This window comes from Melanostigma gelatinosum (assembly GCF_949748355.1).
Source record: "Melanostigma gelatinosum genome assembly, chromosome: 12".
In the NCBI taxonomy this organism is placed as follows: domain Eukaryota; kingdom Metazoa; phylum Chordata; class Actinopteri; order Perciformes; family Zoarcidae; genus Melanostigma; species Melanostigma gelatinosum.
In genome coordinates this window covers 21,774,252-21,801,131 of record NC_136645.1, presented here as the reverse complement: position 1 = coordinate 21,801,131, position 26,880 = coordinate 21,774,252, and the positions used below count along the sequence as shown (strand labels likewise).

The 26,880-nt window shown below is 43.8% G+C and overlaps 1 protein-coding gene across 1 annotated transcript in view; it reads right to left on the bottom strand.

Annotated features, from left to right (window-relative positions):
• LOC306785959 (NACHT, LRR and PYD domains-containing protein 3-like) overlaps nt 1-26,880 on the bottom strand; it is a 90,933-nt gene that overhangs the window by 29,004 nt on the left and 35,049 nt on the right. The window contains exons 4-9 of the mRNA XM_079280558.1: nt 14,006-14,084; nt 13,625-13,850; nt 11,660-13,463; nt 11,389-11,562; nt 10,830-11,003; nt 10,259-10,432 (exon numbers count right to left, since the gene is read on the bottom strand). Coding sequence (XP_079136684.1) covers nt 10,259-10,432; nt 10,830-11,003; nt 11,389-11,562; nt 11,660-13,463; nt 13,625-13,850; nt 14,006-14,084 — 2,631 coding nt within the window. The remainder of the gene's footprint in view (nt 1-10,258; nt 10,433-10,829; nt 11,004-11,388; nt 11,563-11,659; nt 13,464-13,624; nt 13,851-14,005; nt 14,085-26,880) is intronic.

The window sequence follows — 26,880 nt, the reverse complement described above, 5'->3', positions numbered from 1 at the left end:
GACAAGCAGGGTCAGAACAGGCAGATCAGATAACACGGACTAGGAAACACTGGAGAGTTTGACAGAAACATGCAAGACAATCTGGCAAGGACCGAGTGAAAGTAGACTTGTGACAATACTGAGGGACTAATGAGAGAATGAGCTGCAGGTGAGGAGACGGTCGGGGAAGACCAGACTTCTCATTTATGAACCAGTGTAGGATCCACACTGAATATTTGCATACGTTGAATTGTACATACGCTAAAAAATATTATGATTTATAAAACCTTGTGTACTCCTGCCAGTGAGCTATTTCCTGTTTTAAATCTCAAATCAAGCTGTAAATGTGAGCAGCTGGTTCAGCCTCACATCCCTCCCTCTACACGCCCACACTCAACCATGAATGGTCAATGCAAAGCACCTTATGAATGTTGATGTATAGAAATGAGCTGCTGATCAATGAGTCTTTACAGTGAATCACGGACCAAGAGGAAGACCAAGAAAATACATTTTAAATGAAGGTTCATGTGGATGAGGTGATCCCCGAACACTAGTTCTTGTGACGCACACAAAATGTATGGTCACATATTTTGTTTGTTTGATAGAACGAATTTCTGTGATTTTGCTAATCATAATAAAACTTCCTCAGAAGTGTATTCCGATCTATGCCCAGGTAGCAGTTCAGCACTGTGGTTTCGTCTCGCGACAAGGGACTTGTACGTACACATGCAGCGTATTCTCATAGCTGGAGAATACGTTACATGAGGGAAGCCACACGTTTAGTCATTTCCTGTCTTTCTCAGGTTAGTGACATGGAAAGTGCACCAAATATGACATATGAAGTGGGGACCAATGTGTACTGAAGATTTTTATAGATTATTGTGTGTTTCATGTAGTTGTTTGGTCGCTACATGATTGTTGTTTTAAGACTGGCTGTCGAGTGCTTGCTAAACTGAAATTTTGTTTCACAAGACAGAAGGAAAGGTTATGCTGGGTGCCCCACAGTCGAAAGACAAGAAGGTTAGGCTAACTGAAAACTCTGAAGACAAGATGGACAGCTGTCTGTCTTTATACGTCAGCCCCGTAAAAGTCTGTTCATTATCACTGATCACACACACAGTTTCACTCAATGACAATGATAAAACAATGGGCCCGGGACAGCAGCTCGTATTGGGACATGAAGGGGACCCATGGGTCTGTTTCAAGTTGGGAATTCTAAAATGAGACAGATCTGAAATGTGCCTGGTCCTGGCTCCAGATCTTGACTCACATGTTGGATAGCATCGGCCTGAGTCAAGTGTCGAGTGTCATTTGGCCTCTATTTCCCCTTTACTTCCTGTCATCCTGACTTTAAAGAAGGGGTGTCCTCGAAAAATACCAAGTATTTTCATAGAGTCAACTGATTGTCAAATCACGTTGTTTTTTTTGCCCATTCATCAAGCTCTGTTTGAGCAAAAGTACAGTACAGAAACAAACTAATACGAATACAATAAGTGCTAATAAGAGCTAATATAATACAATAAGTGCTGAGTGGAAGGCTCAGGGTAGTACTTCTTGAAGAGGTGAGTTTTCAGCCTGATGAAAGATGGGCAGCGACTCTCCTGTCCTGACGTCAGTGGGGAGTTTATTCCACCACTGAGGGGCCAGGACAGAAAACAGCCGAGGCGGCAGAGCGAAGAGGTCGGGCCCCCGCCCGACCTCTTCGCTCTGCCGTAGGGCTTGACCATGGCCTGGAGATAGGAAGGAGCTGTTCCTTTCACTGCCCTGTAGGCTAGCACCAGAGTCTTAAACTGGATGCGAGCTCTGACAGGGAGCCAAAGTAGTGTTGGGGGCCTTAATCTCTCTTGTTTTGACATGTTTTGCTCGAAAATTCTTGAAAAAAGTGAACGTGCTTTGGAATCAAGCATTGCTATGTAATTTCATTGGCCAGAACTTGTCTCTTATTGTATCAAGAACATTTCTAGTAGCCTTGCATTACATCCCTTTATTTTTCTGGTTCTTATCGTACTTTTTGTTTATAATGAAGCGAATCGACTCTTTATGTTCTAGTAGGTTGTGAATAGCTTATGAATAGGGTATTTTAATATTGTTACTATTTTATTCATTTATTTGGTTTATTTAGTGAAGTCTGGTTCAACCACACAGCTACTTTCATTTGTTGTCTAATTAGGCCTCTTGTCAGGACTTTGTAGATGTGTACTGACTGACGTCATTTTATGTGGCCCACAAATCCGCCAGCAAAAAAAAAAAAGAATTATTTTTGTTTAAAGTTAGACTTGATAATAAAAATATCCCCATAGTCGAAATTATGAGATAGAAAGTCGAAGTTATGAGATATAAAGTCATAACTGATATTAAGTCATAATTCTGAGATAGAAAGTCAAAATGAGGAGATACTTAAACACACAGTTGGTTCTTTGGCTGGTTACTGTACACTTGAAATGGATTGCGAGTACATTGAAGACTACTTTAAACGTGGCTTTAAATCACATGAAATACTTCATGTGGGATTGTGCAAACGCACCCTTGAAAGGATTTTAAGCTTTGAACAAAGTTATTGTAATAACTTGTGTTTGATATTTGTCTTTGATATTTTCTTCAATAGTTTGATCTTTGATAGAGTAATGTGGGTTTCTTAACCCCAAATTAAAAGGATTTAAGTTATAATAACAGAAATGTGCTTGAATATATTTTTACATTTATATAACTGCATGTACAATATTTTTTCACTTGAATAAACAATAATCAAATGCAGAGACAGTTATTTACCAATATGTTAGGAGTAGTTACATTTACAACCGGCCCTTTGTGGGCGACCGTGTTGCTGATGTGGCCCAGAGTGAAAATGAGTTTGACTCACATGTTGGATAGCATCGGCTATCCAACATGTGAGTCAAGATTTATTCTCCAGCAAGACAACGACCCCAAGCATACAGCAAAAGCTCCACAGAATGGTTCAAAGACCACAAGGTGAATGTTCTGGAGTGGAAGTCAAAGCCCAGACCTCAATCCAATCCAGAATCTGTGGCTGGACTTGAAAAGAGCTGTTCACGCCCGATCCCTGAGCAACCTGACAGAGCTTGAGCTGTTTTGAAGAAGAATAGAGAAAAATCTTCGTGTCCAGATGTTCCAGCCTGAGTGAGACACATCCACACACACTCAGTGCTGTGATTGCAGCCAAAGGTGCATCTACTAAATACTGACCTGGAGGGGGTGAATACTTATGCAATCATTTACTTTACCTGATATATTTTTAATTAATTGACATTATTTTGTAAAACTCAGTTTTCACTTTGATATTAAAGAGTTTTTTTTTTGCAAATTCTTGTCAAAAAAGCCTAATTATATTGAACATGATTTCATGTATAAAAGCAACAAAAGGATGAAACATCCAAGGGGGGTGAATACTTATGCAAGGCACTGTACATGTAGATCAGAAAGAGGAGAGTCAGGACTACAGTTGTCTTCCCTAACACGTCTTGTTCTGCTGCGCCCTCAGGTGGTGGAGGTCTGCTACGACGTCCTGAAGGAGCGTATCTTCTCCAAATAACGAGGGAAACAAGGGAAGGTGACCTTTGTTGACTGATTGAAATGTCATTAATACAATAAATGACTTCAGCAGGATTTCCTCTTTGCTCTATTTCTCTAGATATCCAGTTTATCCTCCAACGCTCGGCCTGTTGTGACAGTCAACAACGACAGTATGTGGAACATATTTCACTGGGGATGTAACAATATACGGTGACTCAATACATCACACTGAGCAGCTGAAAAGTGGATCACAATGTGGACACATTTTCTTTATTTGAATAATAAAAGAGAGAAGAGTGTCTGGTTTGGGACTACTTTTCTCTCCAACGTTTCTGTGACACTTAAACTGAGTTGTGATGAGGTTTAAAAAGCCCTTTGACCTTTTGTTTCTGTGTTCTGAACTTGTTCGACTGGTAATATGTTGATAATATCTGAGCCTTTGGTTTTCTTTAGTGAAGCCTGGTTCACCCACACAGCTGCTTCCACTTGTGGCCTAATTAGAGCTCTTGTCAGGACGTGTGGATGTGAACAGACCGAGATCTATTAACACCTTCTGACTCTCCTGTTCTCTAACTTCTGTTAAGCTGCTGCAGCTCACAGCTTTATGAGTTATTGGTCATTGATTATATGAGTTGTTTGTTCAAATTAATAATATTCTAACATTTCTTTTCAGGGAATTCAGAAAGAGGAAATATAAGATTATTTGATATTTACACAATATTTAACAACTATTTGAACCTTTTTTTAACAAACTGAGATTCTAACAATTCTTCTGTTAACATGAAGCAACTTTGAACCTTTTCGAGACATGGAGGTGAAATCTGATTGGATAAAAGCTCTCCTTAAAACAAGCTGCACTGGAAGCAGCGCTGCAGGCTGGAAGCAGAGCAACAGAGGAGGACAGTAGCTGTGCAATGAGAAAATAAGGTAATGGGAAAAATAATAACAATACATGTAGTGTGTTTATTAAAAAGTATTAAATCATAAAATAGCTATAACTTTGTGATTCTGTTTAGGCCCTGACGGCCCACCACTGCCATTCATAACATTGCTGATATCTTCCTGCTCACCAATCTCAACACAGATCTCCTCCACGCTCCATGAAAACAAAAGAGGGAATAACTCAGGTCACAGAGCTCCTCTTTAAACCATCCATCTGCTGAGTCCATGTTTTAAGTTGGTTCCTTCTGACAAGTTAAGGCAAAAAGGTAGCAGGAGATGGACCCAAACACAGAGACACGGGGAGCAGAAGGATGAAGAAATGGTGATTTTAATAAAGAACATGTCACACACACGTATACTACATGTGTATATAACCTCCAACACACACTCAGTCACAGTTTATTTCTTTCTTTAAGATTAGAATCTAATTAAATCTAACGACTGAATGCGTCAGTTTATTTCCTTGTTCAATTTAATTGAAGTTTATAATTAGTTTGAATCTTTAGTCCAAACTTGTTCAGTTGTTCAGGACTCTGAGACTTGATGTGCAGTGAGAGGACGCCCCCTGCTGGATGAACAACACCACAGTCTGTGTCCCAAATCCATCATTCTACACACAATGTACTAAATACTGATCATATAGTGAACAAACAATCACCTTTATCATTTTAGAGTCTCTGTTATGAACATGTATTGTTGGAAAGTCACAGAGCTCACTTAAAGTTCATCAGATACAACTTTTATTTACGACATTTTATTATACACACACACACACATACACTCACACACACACACACGCTCATTTAATGAATTCCAAAAAGATGATTGTTGGCTGCAATGTTTTTCTGATGGAGTATAGGCTATATTATATGTGTGTGTGTATATATACACAGTATATATAAAAAAACATAGATCATTTTAATATTATATTTACTTTTTATAATCCTCTGTAATAATAAACATAACAGAATAACCACCTAATGATTATTTCTTTATCACTTAATCTAATGATTGTTAAGTAATTTATCAACTATGATAATTATCATATTTTTATGTCCTGATTTATATGATATGTAATGAATAATTTACCCAAAATAAATACTAAAACTTGTCTGATTAATATTTCAACATAGCGCATTATCTGACCATGAACTCCAGACCTCCAGATGATGAAGGTCTTCATCACCAAGAGAAGAACATTGATCTGGATGCACCATGTTCAGCAGGTACTTTGTGACTTCTGGAGAAATCAAGAGATTGTTGATCAAATATCACTGCAAAGTAGCACATTGTTAGTAGAAGAAGAAAAGACTCATGGACACTTTGAGTTAAAATGAGGAGAATATTTTATTTCAGTTCATTTATAGCATTGCTAATAACACATCTATGTTCATCTAGAGATCAGAGAGGGTTGTAATATAGTGAGACTTGCTCTCTCCGGGGAATCCAAGGAACACATGATGTTCTGTTTGGACACACAAGATGTACGACCTTCAAGAATGAGAGTAAGCTTGTTGAAGTTACATCACTCTGTTCAGAGTATTGTTTCATCAACCTCTAGCATACTGGAGAGAGAACACTACAAACACCACCCTGAGGATAAACTCCTACCCACATCCTCCTAACTCACACCAGCTGTGTGTGATCCTGTACACACTGAACTATCTGGTCAGCAGAGAGAAGGTTTCTCTAGCAGGAGGAGACTCTCCCTCCTACAGAGAACACAGAGACACTGAGGAACCAGACCAGGTCCTGAACCTGAACCCAAAGCCAGGATAAAGAGGTTCAGTGAATGTGGTGTTGAAGGTGTGGAGGTGGATCAGTGTGTCAGAGGAGACTCTGTAGAAGGACAGAGAGCCAGCAGGACAGTCCACATACACTGCTACTCTACCAGAGGAGGAGGAGGAGGAAGAGGAGGAGGTGATGTATGTTATTGTCTTATTGTGACGGACAGTGTAACCATCATCAGAGCACTCCAGATTCCAGGACTGATCATTCCATCCAAACAAACAGTCATCACTGACTCCTCTCCTTCTGATTCCTCTGTAACTCACTGATATAGAAACTCCTCCTCTCCACTCGACCTCCCAGTAACAGCGACCAGTCAGACCAGTTCTACACAGCAGCTGAGGCCAGTAGTCAAATCTGTCTGGATGATCAGGATATGACTGATCCTTTCTCACATGTGTCACCTTCCTGTTGTTGTCAGACAGTTTGAGTTTTCTGCTCACTGTGTTTGTGTCGAGTGTGAGTTCACAGGAATCTGATGGAGAGAACAATACACAATACAGCTGCAGTTATTAATCTATCATCTGTTTGATGATGACATCAGAGATGTGAATGAGTGATGTCACAGTTTGAAGATGCTTTGTTTTCATGAATCAAACTCAAAGCACACTTACACTTCCTCAGACCTGGTCTGAACCATCGGACTCCAGCAGGCTCCACCCTGAAAGGAGGAGGGGGGTCAGAGCAGCATGAAACATGGACATTACATCACTCTCACACACAGAGCTTTGTTATTCATGTTCACATGGAGCACTTATTATTCATCAGCTCATACTCTTTTACTTCACTGGAGCTTCTTCTGATTGGCCGATGACGACAGCTCATTATGTTCACTTATTCATGATATATTATTATCAGTATTATCTTGACAATCATCCATTTCAGACTCAGTTTCCTCTTCCAGTCAGTCAGTAAGTCACATGTTTAAACCTGCATCAATTGATTTCTTTGTCCACTTGTGTTTCAGTGAAAACAAGCTGTAAACACAACATCTGACATATTATCAGCTTATAAAGTAGTTGTGTCGGTTCTGGGTCGTGGTCACACGTGCGTGAGTCGCACTGCATGGGCGGAGTCAGTTTGTTCATAGAACCTCTACAAGTTGAAACCGACGGATGTACGACCTTTGAACTCGTGAACAAGTAGCTGATTACCTGTGAAATCTCTGACATCTAAACCAAAGTCAAGTCTCCCTTCAGTCGCTCATGGACGCAATAAGCCAGTAAACCAGACTTAATATCACGGCTTGATGCTTCTACTGAAACCATTAATACGGTGGTGATATTAATTATTATCTTTTATATACAGTATATATATATATATATATATAATATAAGACGTAAACATCAAATCACTGCAGTACAACAAAGAGTCAGCTGCAACGAAGACGACGTTGAGGACTTAAAAACCTGCATCAGTCACATTGAAAAAGAAACCAGTGAGCTGAAACAGAAGGCGGACTCAATGGAGAATTACAGCAGGTAATGGAGAGAGCTCACTCAGCCCCACACAGATGTATGTGGAAGGTGTCAGCAGCATGGAGGCACCTATGTGCATTTAATGTGGCTCTGTCCAGAAATTCATAAATTTTGGGTTGAAATTGGTAACCAAGTATCCTCCATAACACAGTGTCCTATTGAGCTCAATGCTGTACAATGCATCCTAGGCCTATACTCTGCCTCACCAGTATTAAACAGATATAAGAGAATTCTTAGACTTCTATCATTCTGTGCACGGTTATCAATCTTACAGTATTGGCTAGACGGCGCACAACCATCTGTTTCAAGTTGGCTTCATAATGTTCTACAACTACTCCCATTGGAGAGGCTCACACATGTTCTCCAAGGAGACATAAATGGGTTCTTCTCTGTTTGGAAGCCTGTTATGGATTTTATTGGAGAGGACTATGCCGAAACCATACGAACAGGTTTTGCAACGTGGGATCCAAGTGAGCTGGTGAAGGGAAAAGTCCACAATATTTAATATTATTTAATTGTTGTGACAGGTATAATATGGACGATGATGAGCTACAACTGTGCTGTTTTCTCAGATATTTAAAAAAAAACATGGTTTGTTGCTGAGTTTGACTGTCTGTATAGTTAGCCGCAATTAACATTTAATTGTTATTGCAGGGTCAATATGGAGGGTGATGATTTATGTCTGTTTTGGTTTCTTGTGTCTCGATTTTTTTTTGTGACTGAGTCTGATTGTTTGTATAGTTAGCAGGTGTGTTATGTTATGTGCTGTTCTTTTTGGGGGTAACATGTGGTGTGGACTGAAAATAAAATGATTGAAAGAAAGTAGTTGTGTCTAACATGATATCAACCAGCTGCTTCCACATCCAGCAGTTACACATCAACATGATGATTCATCAGGAGACTTTGTGTTTGTGTCACCTGATGAATGGAAGTCCAATATTCTCTCTTTTAGCTCTGTTTTTGGTCTCCACCACCTCCTGAGGGAAACATCTGTCTCTTTAGCTGCTAAATGCTTCACTATGTTCACCAGATAGTCTCTAACTGAGTCTGTCTGCTGTTTGCTGCTGAGCAGGTAGTGAACAGTGGCTTCATCACAGCTTGTTGGATGAAAACAGCTGCTGCTGGAAACACTGAGACTGAACCAAACAGGAAATGTGCTGCAGAACCAAAACTAGGAGCTAAAAGAGGCTAAAAAGCTCTGTAGAGCTGCAGAGATGGAGACAATTATCTGTGGGTTCATCACCACCACACGACTCTTCACTGTTACCCAGAGTCAGCTGATCCGTTATCAATATAGAAGTATTGATTGTTGGATGTTTTGGTCCTGACAATCGATCTCTTGTGTTTGTGTAATAATGACTGTTGTCTCTCAGAAGTGAAGGAGAAAGTAGCCTGAAATCACTTCAACACCACAAACCCTCTGATGGAGGAGGTCGGGGGGGATGGTTGGATGTACAAAGTGTCTGACTTTGACACTGCTGTTCACATCCCGCCTCCGAGCAACAGTCAACACTGGTTTCTATTATCTGTAATCTGGGGGTGAAAACATTAAAGTTCAAGTCCGTCTGCAGCCACAGAGCACTGCCTGTGTCCCCCTATAACTTTGGTTGAGTCCTAAATAAACCTCTTTGGGCTCTGACACACCATGTCCACAATCAGCTGTTGGTTCTTCACTGAGCGTCTGCGGCCGACTGTCACCTGTTGTTTCAACAAGTCGACTCTTATCAGCCAGGGAACTGGCTCTCAGTGCAAAACAAACCAAAACCAGGTAAAGCTAAACTCCTTTAAAACAGCAAAACATTCCTATTGTGATAATGTATCAAGATGGTTTAAACAGATTGTTTCTTTGTCTGTTTGTCTTTTTAAAATAATTTCTGGACAGCTCGGTGTACTTGTACTCTGTGTGATGCAAATATACCTGGGTGAACTGAAGAAAATCCAATTTTTCTTGTGTTCTGTGGGTGTTTGTCACTGAGTTCCTAATAGTGAGATCCTGTGGTGTCTCACCATGAGTCAAATAGATAACAGTTATTGAGCCAGCCATTAGAGTTACAACAAAAGTCATGAAGTCAATGAAGCTGAGCATCGACATCGAAAATCAACCACATCAGGCAACAGACACTGGTGGCAGATGACGAGCATCAAAACATCTAACTGTTGTTTGACACGAAAGAAAGAGAGAGAAAGAGAACTTTCTCTCTTTCTTTCTCTTTTTATTGTGAATGTGAACGGTTTCAAACACCACCATTGTTATTTAATCCACTGTGGATCACATTTTTCTGTTCTACAAGATCCTTACAATAGAGTGGAAACACAAACAGCAATTCACAAAAATGACTTTTGGACCCTAGTTTAGTCTCTGAGATTAGTTCCTCTGGTTCCATAGTTCTGGTTAATTTCCTGGTGAAAAAGGGGTTCATGAAATCTGAAATCCCGATGAACAAATTCGAAGATTTAGAAAGAGAGAGGCTGTTGACATTGCATGGAGCTGATAGTTTCGAGACATTTAAATCATTGAAGACAAAATAACTTGATCTAACCTGAGAGTTCCCAGTGTCCAGTGTGGACTCTCCAGACCAGCAGACAGCAGCTTCACTCCTGAATCCTGCAGGTTGTTGTTGCTCAGGTCCAGCTCTCTCAGACTAGAGGACTGGGAGCTGAGAACTGAGGAAAGATCTTCACAGCTTCTCTCTGAGAGCTTACAGTCACTCAGTCTGAAGAGACACCAATCAACAAGAAGAAAAATAACATTTGTGTTAAAAAGAAATCCTCTTTGATAATGAGTCTGGACTAAAGTACAATCAGAAAGAACAAAGATAATTTGTTCAGTGAAAGTGGATACAACTCTTGCTGTTACTCTAAACACGATAAAAGATTCAGTTCATTGTTCTCTACTGTCGTACTATCAAGATCAGGATGAGGGTTAGATATTTAATGTTTTTCATTGGTGTTCAATACAAAGTTAGGCTTTTCTGTTGCCTTCAAGACTCATTTGAGAGAGAGAGCGAGAGAGAGAGAGAGAAAGAGAAAGAGAAAAAGAGAAATTAAACTTCATATTCTGATTTCATGTCGGTTACGTTCGAAAGCAGAAATAAACAACAATCAAACTACCTGAGAGTTTCCAGTTCACAGTGTGGACTCTCTAGTCCAGCAGACAGCTGATTCACTCCTGAATCCTGCAGGTCGTTGTTACTCAGGTCCAGCTCTCTCAGACTAGAGGACTGGGAGCTGAGAACTGAGGACAGAGCTCCACAGCTTCTCTCTGACAGGTTACAGCCACTCAGTCTGAAGAGACAACAATCAACAAGAAGAAAAATTGCATTTGTGTGAAAAATAAATCCTCTTTGATAATGAGTCTGGACTAAATTACAATCAGAAAGAACAAAGATAATTTGTTAAGTGAAAGTGGATAAAACTCTTGCTGTTGTTCTCTAAACACGATAAAAGATTCAGTTCATTGTTCTCTACTGTAGTACTATCAAGATCAGGATGAGGGTTAGATATTTAATGTTTTTCATTCGTGTTAAATACAAAGTTAGGCTTTTCTGTTGCCTTCAAGACTCATTCGAGAGAGAGAGAGAACAAAGTGAGGGAAAAGAGAAATTAAATTTCATATTCTGATATCATGTTGGTTACATTCTAAAGCAGAAATAAACAACCATCAAACTACCTGAGAGTTTCCAGTTCACAGTGTGGAGTCTCTAGTCCAGCAGACAGCTGATTCACTCCTGAATCCTGCAGGTCATTGTTACTCAGGTCCAGCTCTCTCAGACTAGAGGACTGGGAGCTGAGAACTGAGGACAGAGCTCCACAGCTTCTCTCTGAGAGGTTACAGCCACTCAGTCTGAAGACACAATGATGAAGAACAAATATGCAATGAGTAGAAAAGATAACAGGGTATTTAAGTTATGATCTATGAATCTAACTCTCTCTGTACTTACAGAGCTTTGTTGGAGGCTTTGACCGCTGGCAGCAGCCGCAGAAGAGCCTCCTCTGAAGCAGAGTATTTCTTCAGGTCAAACACGTCCAGATCTTTTTCTGATGACAGTAAGATGAAGACCAGAGCTGACCACTGAGCAGGAGACAGTTCATCTGTGGAGAGACGTCCTGAACTCAGGGACTGTTGGATCTCCTCCACTAGAGAACCATCATTCAGTTCATTCAGACAGTGGAACAGATTGATGCTTTTCTCTGGAGACACATTCTCACTGATCTTCTCCTTGATGTACTGGACTGTTCTCTGATTGATCTGTGAGCTACTTCCTGTCTGTGTCAGCAGACCTCGTAGGAGAGTCTGATTGGTCTGCAGTGAAAGACCCAGGAGGAATCGGAGGAACAAGTCCAGGTGTCCATTTGGACTCTGTAAGGCCTTTTCCACAGCACTCTGGTAGAGACGTTTTGGTTTAGGTTTGTTTCTAAAGACTTTAGACAAACTGGAGGTTGTTTGTTCTTCTGACAGCAGATTGACTCCAGAGTTGATGAAGGTCAGATGGACGTGAAGAGCAGCCAGAAACTCCTGAACACTTAGATGGACGAAGCAGAACACCTTGTCCTGGTACAGTCCTCTCTCCTCTCTAAAGATCTGTGTGAACACTCCTGAGTACACTGAGGCTGCTCTGATATCGATGCCACACTCTGTCAGGTCGGATTCATAGAAGATCAGGTTGCCTTTCTGCAGCTGATCAAAAGCCAGTTTTCCCAGAGACTCAGTCATCTTCCTGCTCTCTGGACTCCAGTGTGGATCTGTCTCAGCTCCTCCATCATACTTGACCTTCTTTAGTTTGGACTGAACCACCAGGAAGTGGATGTACATCTCAGTCAGGGTCTTGGGCATCTCTCCTCCCTCTCTGGTCTTCAACACATCCTCCAGAACTGTAGCAGTGATCCAGCAGAAGACTGGGATGTGGCACATGATGTGGAGGCTTCGTGAGGTCTTGATGTGGGAGATGATCCTGCTGGCCTGCTCCTCATCTCTGAATCTCTTCCTGAAGTACTCCTCCTTCTGTGGGTCGGTGAACCCTCTGACCTCTGTCATCATGTCAACACACTCAGGAGGGATCTGATTGGCTGCTGCAGGTCGTGTGGTTATCCAGAGGCGAGCAGAGGGAAGCAGTTTCCCCCTGAAGAGGTTTGTCAGCAGCACATCCACTGAGGTGGACTCTGTAACATCAGTCAGGATCTCATTGTTGGTGAAGTCCAGAGGAAGTCGACACTCATCCAGACCGTCAAAGATGAACAGAACCAGGAACTCTTCAAACCTGCAGATTCCTGCTTCTTTGGTTTCACTGAAGAAGTGATGAACAAGTTCCACCAAGCTGTACTGTTTCTCTTTCAGCACATTCAGCTCTCTGAAAGTGAATGGAAATGTGAACTGTATGTCCTGGTTGTCTTTGTCTTCAGCCCAGTCCAGAGTGAACTTCTGTGTTAAGACTGTTTTCCCAATGCCAGCCACTCCCTTTGTCATCACTGTTCTGATTGGTTCCTCTCTTCCAGGTGAGGCTTTAAAGATGTCTTCTTGTCTGATGGTTGTTTCTGGTCTGTGTGGTTTCCTGGATGCTGTTTCAATCTGTCTGACCTCATGTTCATCATTGACCTCTGCAGTCCCTCCCTCTGTGATGTAGAGCTCTGTGTAGATCTGATTCAGAAGGGTTGGGTTTCCTGCTTTAGCGATCCCCTCAAACACACACTGGAACTTCTTCTTCAGGTTAGATTTGAGTTCACGCTGACAAACTGCAGCAAGAAGTCCTGAATGAACACACAACAAAGAAGATCAATGAGTCAAATAATATATTTCAACATGTCATTTCCTCAAAGAATGAGTCTATGAATATGTTGGTCCATCTCTTGAGACTTTAGTAAACGTCCCATTTATCCAGCATGTTAAATCTTCAGAGAAATCCTCTTACTGCTCTGCAGACAGTCAGCCAGCTCCTCTTGCTTCATTCTCCTCAGGAAGTGCAGTGTGATCTTCACAAATGCCTCTCTGCTGCTCCTCTGCTCTTCATCCTCACCGTCCAACACCTCCTCATCCTCTCTCTGACTCTCTAAGCATTCTGGGTAATCTGAGCTCACAATCTTCTGGATCTTCTTCAGCTCGTTCTTCACAAAAGTGACGATGTTCTCCTCCAGCAGCTGGAACAGAATATTCTATGAATGACACAAACTAAAACCATGGAACCAAACATCAGATCCATGTTGGACAGACTGACAATCCACTGGTCTACAAAGTGCAGCATGGAGATGATTGTGAACAGAATAGATGTAAAAGTAGTTGTACATGTACAGACCATAAATATGGAGTCCAGGTGTGTTTGATGCTGCTGGGCAGACTGACCTCTGGGAACCTCTGAGCTCTCCTGGTCCTCTCTGTGGAGGAATCATGAACAATCAGCTCACATTGTGTTTGTACTATTAACACAAATACACCAAGTAGTTGAAGATGGTGTGTTCTGTCATGATTGATCGCAATGAAAACCAGATGTAAAAATGATGAGTTAAAAATGTACTTTTATTTCTTATTTCCAATTTGTAATATTTGAATTTTGTTTGTCATTTAACGATGTTGTTGAGAATGTGTGTATTTTATTTAGTTATTTTTTTATTCATTAATGTTTCCTGCGGAAATTATGTTTCAGCTCTTCTGCACCTCCTCAGCTTCCGTAGTCCCGTCTTATCCTCACAATGGTGTTTTGCATTGCTGATGTTAAGTTGAGTGAAAATATACTGTGCACTATTTTGTTGTATTCTTCAAAAATGGAACCGTTTATGCTACACACTTTAATAACTGCTAATACGATCACGTTATCCAGCTGTTACATGTCATTTTGATCATCATAATATAAGTTTTGCGGCTGTTTCATTTAGCCTTTTAGGCGCTATTTGCTTTTACGTCAGGCCGCCCGGTCATATAAAAAGACGGAGCGACGCAGAGATTTCAGCATTCATTCCCTAGTGTAAATTCTGTTATTTTGCATGTTTAGGAGCAGATGTGCAGCGAGAGAAAGAAACCAGAAGGAAATGTATGTGTGTTATATTGCCTTCTGCGGGTATGTATTTTCCTTTGTTTAATGTTATAATTTTCTCGGTTTCTGTTTAGTCACTCCACCCCATGCTCCTGTTTATTTTGTCCACCTGATGTCGCAGTTTTTGCTATTGTACATTAGTTTTCATGGTTGTAAAATTCTTGTTATAATTCAGGTTGAATGTGTTCTTGTCAATTGTAATAGTTCTTGACAAATACTATTACATCGTAATGTAAGCTAGTCAACAATATTTTCCACATTTTAAGAAAAATAATGAAATCTTTACACAACGGTGTTTTGCATTGCTGAGGGAGCAGAAGTACAGAGAGAGAGATCAGAAGGCAATTTATGTGTGTTATATTGTCTTCTGCAGGAGCCAATAAATGCTTGAAAATAATCTTTTGAGTCGTCTCTTTCCATGCCCTATCTGTGTCTGTTACATCTGCTTTCACTGGACAGTAAAAGTTATTTCATTGGCAGCACCGTATAGTCAAAAATTATATCGTAGGTCAAATTCATCCCGGTTTACTTTATATACCTTCTATACCTTCCACCTCTAGCTACAACTACAACTAGAAACAACTAGAATCACATCTGATGTGATACTTTTCATATTTGGTGTAGTTTCTATTCTACCATTGTGTTGTTAGTCAGATGTACCAAGACTTAATACTGTTGATCTGCCACATCACTTGAAACAAAGGGTCTGTGTTCGGTTTTGTCCACAGCACCATTGGGGAGACTTCCTCCTCCGAGTCTTTCTAGTCTCCAGACCTCTGCAACTAGATTTAGGATTATATCCAGAATGCTGTCTGATGTAAAATTTACAACAAGTAGTTAAAGATATTGCATCATGTCATGATCATAATAAGAAATGAGATCATAATGACAGATCAAAGACTATAAATGATCGACGACCAAATTTGTATCAGTGTAACAGCTAGTCATCTGTTTCATCTGTTTTAAGAACTTACTCTGGGTCATCAGAACGGCGTCCATCTTTGAAGTTAATCAGACGATCATTAGACCGATATCGCTTCATGGACACACAGCTGGGTACAGGATACTTTTCTCTCTGCTGCTGTGAACTGATAGAAACACTGAGATTTTATCATCATCATTCAATCATGAAGAATCAGCTCACATTGTGTCTGTCCACACAGAGACCAACACAAGGTAAAGGTCCATGAAGTGATATGTGGATGTGGATCAGATGAGTCCCTGTAGTGGTAAAGGTTTACTAGTCCTGCTGATCCCACTGAGAATCAACAGCTCAGTCTTTCAGCTCACTGTTTTCTTCACCAGTCAGTTTGGTTTAGTCCCAACAGTTCTCACCAAGTCCTCGATGGAGCTGTCCCTCCCTCACTGTACACTGCTGAAGTGCCCTGGAGCAAGGCACCCAGAACCTCCAGCTGCTCCAGTGGAGCGTCTCAGTGTCAGAGTTTGTACTGGGCAGCTCCGAGTGTGAAAGAATGACACTAAACCAGTAAAGTGTCTCAGTTCAAACATGAGTCATCACAGATGAGAAAGTAGGCGGAGTTTGAACTTGTCTCTCAGCTCTCTTCATGTATTATTCCCTTAACGCCACTTTTTATGTGAACAGCTGCGGTCGACACGATGAATGTCTTTAGGAGAGACTGTCTGAACATGGGAGAAGTTATATCCATACATATTCCAACAATATCACGTTTCCCTCTCTCTATGACAGACGGCTTTTCCCATCAAATCGAAAAACTTTAGATTTCATATGTCGTATAAAGTTATTTTCTAGCATAACCCGAGTCTTACTCTCAGTTACAGCTTACATCTGATCAGCACATGGAGGTTGTCCTTTAAAGTCAATTAAACGTTGATTTGACTGGTTGCTCTTGAAGGACAGACAGCTGGCCTCGGGACAGTCTGGTCTCTGATGGACCCTGAAACAAAAACAGCACAGAAAAATGTGCATGTTGTAGAAAAACTGAAGATAAATGTTAAATCTTTAAACACAGACAATAACTAGAATGGTTAGAAGTTAGAAATGCCTTATTGTCAGTTATAAATTCTTACCTTCCATCAGAAGATTTTCTAAAATCAAGAGGACTCTCCATGGACGCATCACTCTTCAAGGACACACAGCTGGGTCCAGGTCCAGGTTCTGGCGATTCTGGTCTCTGATGGATCCTGACACAAAAACAGTATTGATACAAGTTGAGGAAACTATGTCCTTGTCCTTAATGAAGACAAACATGCCATGTGTCCACTTTATTTGGTACATCTGTGAAATCTAAAACAATTCAATAAAACAGTGCTGCACTAAATTCTACCTTTACAAAGATGATAATGTTCAGTTTTTGTTTCAGAAATGTGTTAAATCAGTTCTATGTGTATTACTGAAGTAACAGTTAAAGGTGGTGTTGTACTGGACTACATTATACTGACTCAGTTAAAGGTGGTGTTGTAATGGACTACATGAGACTGACTCAGTTAAAGGTGGTGTTGTAATGGACTACATGATACTGACTCAGTTAAAGGTGGTGTTGTACTCGACTACATTATACTGACTCAGTTAAAGGTGGTGTTGTAATGGACTACATGATACTGAGAGCTGTGTTTGAGGGTCAGAATATTAGGAACCCCTCTGAATATAATGAAGTCCGGTACAACACCATCAGTAACTTTCACCTCAGTGATAAAACATAATGAACTGAGTGAACTCCTCTGTGACGGTGTCAGTAAAAAGAGAAAACTATGTGTGAACAGTTAGAGATGGTCATCTCACCTCTGAGCTTTGGTCTGGCTGGTTTTAGAGGGAGGGACTCCCTCCTCTCTGTCCTCACACTGATTCATAGCAGAGTCCACACCTTCACACAAACACAACAACATTATTTCTCTTCATCATGACAAACACACACAGCTCATTCACCTCAATACTAAATACACTCATGGGACAGTTTCCATGTCGTTGTCACTTTGAGCTGCAGAGTCATCTCTAAGAAATGACGTTCACAATGCTCTTTAGGCTTGTTTGAAGACTAGAGGAAGACACTTCATGTTCTTTGGGGATGACGTCACTTTTCACTTTCTTTGACTGATGTAAGAAATTTGAGCAAAAACTGTAGTTAGTAGATATAATAGTGTTTAATAATTCATAATTAACAATTCATAATTAGTCATAAACATAAGGGGTTTGGGAATGCATAATTAAGATGAACATAAAGTGATGTAGGATTAGTAGCTAAAAGTGCGTAGGGGAATTTGGCCAATAGCAATTGAGATAGACGGAAGGGGAGGAGTCGCGGACGAATGTGTGGGAGGTTTGAATTAAGTATTTTTCTCTCTCCCGTGAATGCTCTCAGACGACGGACGTGTTTTTTATACCTGAGGAGCTGAGTTGAGTTTTTTGCAAATGGGGTTTTATTTATTTAATATTTCATAGGAGTATGTACTCCAATGTTTAACTGTAATCGTACTTGCATCAGTGGAATTAAATTCCTTATAATTGTAAACCAGTCTTGGTAGATTTCTTATTGGAGCGTGTCGACTGCACAAAGCAGCCGGACACACGTGCTCCAGCCTTCTCTCTGTGGGGTGTGTGTTTCAGCGCCCAACACTGACTTTGAAAAGACTTGTTTCCAAATCTACTACATCTAGTCAGAGCATGAAGCAGCTAGTCCAATAATCCAAAATCAGTCATGTGACCTTGTTAGCTGCTGCCGAATTCACATCACTTTGTGCCTTCATGTGTAGAGGAACCAGTGAGAGCAGAACTGAAATCATCAGCACATCAGCACTCATTTCTCCTTTACATCATCTCTCCTGTATCAGCTGCTTCTCTCTGTTTCCTATCAGTGTCAGCTGAATCCCTTTGGCTTCTTGTTGCTCACACGAAAGACTGAAGTGAACAAACCTTTTGTTAATTTTGACTTCAGTTGTTTTTACAGTGAAAACTCAAAGCACACGAGGAAACATTCTTTGTCTGCTGCTCAGCTCCTCTTTCACTCAGAAAAGTCTGAAGAGAAAAGTTCAATAGAAAAGTGTCTCAGACAGTTGAGTTAAGAAAAGGTCGACGACAACCTGCTGATTAAGGTGCACACTTTAAAAAACAAATCTTTATAAAATGGTAAAAAGTCTGGCAGCAGAAGTTCCCATTAAATTACAGTAAAATAAAAATATATTCTACTGCAATAAAATACCATTAAATACAGATATTAGCTATGGAGACTCTGTAATTGTACAGCCAGTAAGTAGATATGAGAACATATGTTAAAGGTATAATGTCACGGGAGTTCACAGATAGGACCCAAAAGCAAGACCACAGGAGACAGAAGTGAATGTTCAACAGGTTTTATTTATAGACAGGTGGGTGCAGGTGTGGAGCCCGTGGTCCGACACCCGAGTGGCAGATCGACGGTGTGAGTCCCGTGGCTCGACACCGGAGGCCTGGCAGCTTGACGGCGATTGTAGTCCGTTTAACCCCAGGCGGGTAGAGCGACAGATCGACGGTGTGAGTCCCGTGGCTCGACACTGGAGGGCTGGTGAGTTGACGGCGTGAAGTCCCGTGGCTCGATACTGGAGTCGACAGAGTGTAATCCGTAGACCACAACGAGAGCAGAGCGGCGGAGCGCATCCACAAACACAAGGAGGGCAGAGCGGCGGAGTGTAATCCACAGACACAAGGAGGGCAGAGCGGCGGAGTGTAATCCACAGACACAAGGAGGGCAGAGGATGCCACGGGGTTTCAGCCGGTTAAAGACGGTACGACCTGACACTCCCAGACTGCAGGGCCAGAGCTTATATAGTGGCAGGATACTCATTAAGGGGCCCTGAGTCTGGTGTGTCAGGCTGCAGGAGGTGATCAGCTTGAGTGTCCTCAGCCGTGCACGATTAAGGGTGCGGCCATGGGAGGTGTCTGGAGGCAGAGGACAAACACAGAGCACATGGCACACAATAACAGACAGGGGAATGACAGAGCACATGAGGAGAGGAGATCAGGGGACACACACACCGGGTCAGACAGGGATCCTGGATCCTGACAGTACCCCCCCTTAAGGAACGGATTCCAGACGTAACACAAGACACAACACAGGGCGGGTGGAGGGGGTCCGGAGGAGGGATGTCCCCACAGCTACAAGGCCGACTAGGGTGGGCGGCGGGGGTCCGGAGGAGGGGTGACAGGATCTGACCCGCCACGGGGTCGCCGAAGAGCGTCGGCCACCGGTGCTCCGGCGGACGGCCGGGAGGGCAGAAGGGCTCCGGACACGGGTGCTCCGGCGGACGGCCGGGCGGACGGAAGGGCTCCGGACACGGGTGCTCCGGCGGACGGCCGGGCGGGCGGAAGGGCTCCGGACACGGGTGCTCCGGCGGACGGCCGGGCGGGCGGAAGGGCTCCGGACACGGGTGCTCCGGCGGACGGCCGGGCGGGCGGAAGGGCTCCGGACACGGGTGCTCCGGCGGACGGCCGGGCGGGCGGAAGGGCTCTGGAGAATAGGATGCTGGTGCCGCAGTGGCAGGTACTGGAGGTCTCTGCTGCTCCGCGACGGCAGCGGGCACTGGAGGTCGCTGCTGCTCAGAGACGGCAGCGGGCACTGGAGGTCGCTGCCGCTCAGAGACGGCAACTGGAGGTCGCTGCGCCTCTGGGACGGCGGCCGGGTGTGGGAGAGGCTGCGGCACGGAGGCGGCGACAGGAACTGGAGCGGACTGCGGCGCTGAGGCGGCAGGAACTGGAGCGGGCTGCGGCGCTGAGGCGGCAGGAACTGAAGCGGGCTGCGGCGTAGAGGCGGCAGCGGCAGGAACTGGCGTAGAGGTGGCAGTGGCAGGAACTGGAGCTGGCGCTGCGGCGGCAGGAACTGGAGCGGGCTGCGGCGTAGAGGCGGCAGCAACTGGAGCTGGCGCTGCGGCGGCAGGAACTGGCGTAGAGGCGGCCGCGGCAGGAACTGGAGCTGGCGCTGCGGCGGGAACTGGGACTGCGGCGGTAGGAACTGGAGCTGCGGCGGCAGGAACTGGCGCTGCGGCGGCACGAACTGGAGCTGGCCCTGCGGCGGCAGGAACTGGTGCTGCGGCGGCAGGAACTGGAGCTGCGGCGGCAGGAACTGGAGCTGGCCCTGCGGTACGGAGACGGCGGCGGCCGGGACTGGCGAAAGCTGTGCCGCAGAGGCGGTAGGAACCGGAGCTGGCTGTGGTGAAGAGGTGACAGGAACAGGAGCTGGCTGCAATGCAGTCTGACTACGGGGAGCCGGAGTCGACCGGGCCACTGAGTGTTCCGCTACCCTTGCATGGCTGAGTCTCCGGCTGAGAAGGTGCTTGGCCATATAATCCGCGTCCCCCAGAGGGTCAAAAACCCTCATCAGAGCAGTCACAAAGTCCACATAACCCACAGTATTAGGCTGGTCGCTGCTCACTGTGTACATGGCCCAGTCCAAAGCCCTTCCCCGCAGTAAGCAGACCACGTAAGACACCTTGGACCTGTCTGAGGCGAAAGTCAGGGGCTGTCGGTCAAACACCCGTTGGCATAGCAACAGGAAGCCTTGACACTTCCCCAGTGTTCCATCATAGGGACTCGGAGCCGGCACGGGGGATTCCCAGACCGGCGGAGCGAGGACAGGCGGGAATAGTGCGGGTGCTGGAACTGGTGGAGACTTGACTGTCCGGGCTAGTTCCTGCCCGCACCAGCCAACCCGAGAAACCTCAGCAGCGAAACGTCTCATCTCCTCCAGGGAACGTCTCGTCTCCTCCAGCAGCCTGGTAGTGCTGTACAGCGTAGCTGCTCCTGTGGTTGCTGGGTCCCCCTCAGAGACCTCAGCTTCCATGGATTGCAGGGCTTGACGCATCTCCATGAGCCTCTGCTGGTGTGCCTCCAGCTGCGTGCTATATCCGGCCAGCGTAGCTGCTCCTGTGGTTGCTGGGTCCATTATGGTGTCAGGTCGTTCTGTCACGGGAGTTCACAGATAGGACCCAAAAGCAAGACCACAGGAGACAGAAGTGAATGTTCAACAGGTTTTATTTATAGACAGGTGGGTGCAGGTGTGGAGCCCGTGGTCCGACACCCGAGTGGCAGATCGACGGTGTGAGTCCCGTGGCTCGACACCGGAGGCCTGGCAGCTTGACGGCGATTGTAGTCCGTTTAACCCCAGGCGGGTAGAGCGACAGATCGACGGTGTGAGTCCCGTGGCTCGACACTGGAGGGCTGGTGAGTTGACGGCGTGAAGTCCCGTGGCTCGATACTGGAGTCGACAGAGTGTAATCCGTAGACCACAACGAGAGCAGAGCGGCGGAGCGCATCCACAAACACAAGGAGGGCAGAGCGGCGGAGTGTAATCCACAGACACAAGGAGGGCAGAGCGGCGGAGTGTAATCCACAGACACAAGGAGGGCAGAGGATGCCACGGGGTTTCAGCCGGTTAAAGACGGTACGACCTGACACTCCCAGACTGCAGGGCCAGAGCTTATATAGTGGCAGGATACTCATTAAGGGGCCCTGAGTCTGGTGTGTCAGGCTGCAGGAGGTGATCAGCTTGAGTGTCCTCAGCCGTGCACGATTAAGGGTGCGGCCATGGGAGGTGTCTGGAGGCAGAGGACAAACACAGAGCACATGGCACACAATAACAGACAGGGGAATGACAGAGCACATGAGGAGAGGAGATCAGGGGACACACACACCGGGTCAGACAGGGATCCTGGATCCTGACATATAAGAGAATACTGCAAATTGAATTGAACTAATTGAACTTTGGTTATGTTGTAACCAAATGTTTTTGTTGTGTCCATCTGTCTGTTAATGTTTAGATTTCTGGAGATAAAACAAACTTAATGTTTTATCAACATGACAAAAGATGTAATTTTAAATGCTCATCCTATAAATTTACAGTGTTTTACAAGTTAAATATTGTCCAACAAATGGAGCTGAGCTGTTTCTCCTCATGATCTACCTACAGAGTCCAGAAGTCAGTAAAACACAGAACAGTAAAATGACATGTAAGTGTTCTCATAGAAAACACTGGGCACTATGGGAACATGTGGAAGCTTTCATTTGATGGATTGTTCACTTCACCATTTGATCAGTTGGTAAAAGGTCGACTACAACCTGGTGATCAATGAGAGAAAAACTGAACACGAAAGAAAACACAAACACATACAAACACTGTCAAAAATGGAGTAAATGTGTTGAAAAGCAGAAGAAGAAATGAACATGAAGCTTTGTGGACTTAAAGGGTTGAAAGCAGCAGGTGAGACTAAACAAAGAGTCTCTCAGGTGTGTTTCAGTGCAGGAACAAAGGCCCAGGTGAGCTCTCTGGTCCCTGCTGGGTCCTAGTGCTCCACGTCAGTAACAGTCCTGACTACACATGACATCTATTGCACTTCTGTCCATCCTGGGAGAGGGATCCCTCCTCTGTTGCTCTCCCTGAGGTTTCTTCCTCTTTTCTCCCTGTAAAAGGTTTTTTTTGGGGGAGTTTTTCCTGTTCCGATGTGAGGGTTCCCGGACAAGAGGATGTCAAATCTTTACATAATAATAATAATAATAATAATAATAACTTTAATTTATATAGCGCCTTTCAGGGGACCCAAGGCCGCTTTACAAGAGTAACAAAACCAGTTTAGACAAACAGTCGGAAAAACAAAACAAGTAAACTAGGGGCCGAAAGCCTTGGCGAACAGATGGGACTTGAGGGCCCTTTTGAAGGCGTCCAGAGTGGAGATGTTACGGATCACCGCAGGGAGAGAGTTCCAGAGGGTGGGGGCTGCCACACTGAAAGCTCTGTCCCCGACGGTTCGCAGTTTGGTGCGGGCGGTGGTAAGCAGGCCAGAGTCTTAAGACCGCAGGTTCCGGGGAGGGGCATGTGGGCGGAGGAGGTCCGATAGGTACTGGGGGGCATGGGCATGGAGGGACTTGTAGGTGAGGAGGAGGATCTTGTATGAGATGCGGGACTTGACATGTTGTAAAGCCATCTGAGGCAAATTTCTAATCTGTGATTTTGGGCAATAAAAACATTAATTGAATTGAAAGAATTGATAGACCCCTGATCAGACTGAACCAGTGGCGGCTGGTGGAAAATGTTCTAGGTAGGGCCATCCTATCAATTTCAGCAAACATCCCAGTATGATTTAATGCAAAAAAATTAAAGGATCAAACACGGATTACTACTTTGCAGTTAAATGTTTAACATTTATTCCAACATGAAAAAAAGCAGTAAATAACACTTATATAATATAATATAATATAATATAATATAATATAATATAATATAATATAACATGTTCATTTATTGAGATGCCCCTATGGACCTTGTTATAGGAGGTAAAGATCAGGAGAAGTAAACATGAAGTGTAATTATGAATACTGATGTTAAATTAAGCTATGATGAGTTTTCACTGTTAATTTAACATCTCTATTACATGTTGATGCCTCCATGACCAAGTTAAGCAGATGAGACTGAGGACAACTATGTAAAAGAAAAGATGTTCACTTTGTCTAATATGTAGCTTGACAGAGTTCTCATGTGTGTCCTGGTGTTCTCATGTTTCCTTACCTCCTCATCCCTCACTCCCTACCCTGGTGTTCTCATGTTTCCTTACCTCCTCATCCCTCACTCCCGTAACTGTCTGTGCTGGATCCGTCCCCGTTGTTTTAAAAAGCGAAATAAATGCTTAGCATGACGTCATCCAGCTAGCCAAACCTGTCAGAAACTTCGCATGTACTGCTTCCCTTTCCCGCTAGTCTGCTGTCTGATTGTGAGGTCAGGCTGATCTGATATCAGCTCTTTGGCTGCAGAATCTCCGCCAAAGTTCTCCTCTCAAACGGGTCTTGGAGGAGTAGTGCTCGCCTGTAGAGACTTCTCCTGACGAGAATGCGCAGCTAGGGGGGCAAAATCTTTTTGGCCCCATGCTGAATCTATTTGAGGGCGCTGATTGGCTAAATTGTATGTCACTCATTTATATCTTTAATCAGCAATTGGCTAAACTGCTTCATAGATCCGCCTCTTTTGGGCCAAAACGATTTGGCCCCCCAAGCTGCGCGTTCTCAGAGTGTCGTGCACACAGACGGAGAGGACGAGCAGGAAAACCATATATTTTGTGCAGATATCACATTTTACACATATTACTGGGTACATTCCACAGTTCAAAAACACAAATATTGACAATTTGTATAATTTATTATTATTATAAATTTTTTTTGTTGTGTGGCTCAAGGTGGGGCCATGCCCCATTGCCCTCTATTGACCAGCCGCCACTGGACTGAACTCCTCTTCTTCATCACAGTGACATCATTCAAAGCAACACTTCATCTGGACTTCAACATTCAAACTAACAGCAGCTTCTCTCTGCCTGCTCACACAGGCGGCCATCTTGTGTCCCAGCTTTGTGTTTGAAAGCAGCTTTAAACAATCACACGTTCAAAAAAATCAACGACATCATTTCAACCAATCACAGCTCCACTTACTGAACTTTTAGCCATGAACTTCATCAGTGTGCAGCTCTCTTCTGTCCTCAGCAGGTCTGTGTAGAAAAGGAGCTCCGTGCTTCACTTCAACTTAAACTTCCATCAGACGAAGTGAAGTGACGCAGCTTGTTATGCTTCATCAGAGAGTATGTGTGTCCTCACGTCACCATCACAGTATGCAGTCTGACTGGTTGGACTGAGCCTCAGTCTGAGCTGTGTTCACAGGATCAAATGTCATTGTGAACACAAACCTCCTCACAGCTCAAACAAGAGTCGTTCAGGATCAAACTCAGTTTCTGGTAAAAAATAATTTCAACTAAAGAGTTGCTTTGAAAACTGGATTCTGTTGCTTAGACCAGATAGTTTAGAGGATCCATGCACGCCCTCTTTGTCACCTTGTCTTCTTGTATATGTAGACTAGCAGGGAACAGATGATCAAGCAGAAATCTTTGCAGCAAATGTTGTGTAGAGTTTATCTTGAATAAATACATTTACTAAGACAACAGAGTCTGACCTGAGAGTGTTTTTATTCTTCACTCCACTTTGTGGATCTGGTTGAACCTGTTGGGGCGGGACAACTTACCCACGTATCAGTCTGAAGCTGCGTTCTAAATCATTTACTTTGATTACTTTTTCTACTTTCAGGACATACTGCAGCTTCCTTACAAAGTACATACTGATGCATGCAGTATGCATTCAACTGGGACAGACTGCTTCCTTATAACATGCCACCTTGAACTTTGACCCTCTTGCTCAAATATCTGCTGTGCAAAGGATTGTGGGTCAGAATAGTCAGGAAAGAATGCTGGCTTGCATGTGTCACGGCCCACGGCCTCAGCCAGGGGGTGTTTACCTTTCAGTGCTCCTGGATCGTTAGAGTGACATCAGGAAGATTGGAGGCAGCTGGCCACGGCCTGCGCCCTACAAGACCCGCCCCATCCGGAGGAAGTGCTGGCTTCTTCCTCTGACACCTGGTGTGCTACACGGAGAGTCTAGCAGCAGCAGTTACACCGTCTGGCTCTCACGGCCAGAATGCTCACTATTTGTTGCACATTTGAAATGTCCTGTCATTTGATCATTAAAAGGATTGGTTCATTTAGCTCCGTGCCTGAGTCTTCGTGGCGGTTTGTTGTGGTTTAACAGCCGGATCATAACAAATGCTGTAAAATTTGACCGAATGTAGAACACAAACTGTAATTCCTGCAGCAAACACCCCCAAGGTGGATACAGCACGACCACTGTCAACAACAACCTGCAGGAAAGTCAAGATATCCTCAAGGGAGCAGGAAGGTGGAGCGAGGCCCTTCATCCTGCACCAGTCAACCACAAACAAGTCAAGTAATCCTCTTACAGGGGGGGTTATGTGCATTTTGATACATCTAGACCAGACCTGGGCATTGTACGGCCCGAGGGCCACGTCCGGCCCGCGAGCTCTTGCCGTCCGGCCCGCGAGAGGTCATTGGTAAATTAGGAATAATACGTAAATAAGTACATCGTGCACAGAATAGAGCTGCGTTGCTTTTATTTTGAAGGAGACTTTTGTTGTTTTTTTCTTCTCAATTTAAGTACGTCAGTGAATGTGTGTGAGCAGCAGCGTCACTGCAATGTGTTGGCGAACTGAGTTTACGAGAGATGTGAGTTAGCTGTTAGCCCTCAAAAAATGCCAGCCTGTGTTAAAAAAAGAAAGACTGACACAGAGTGTCGAGTTTTTAACAAAACATGG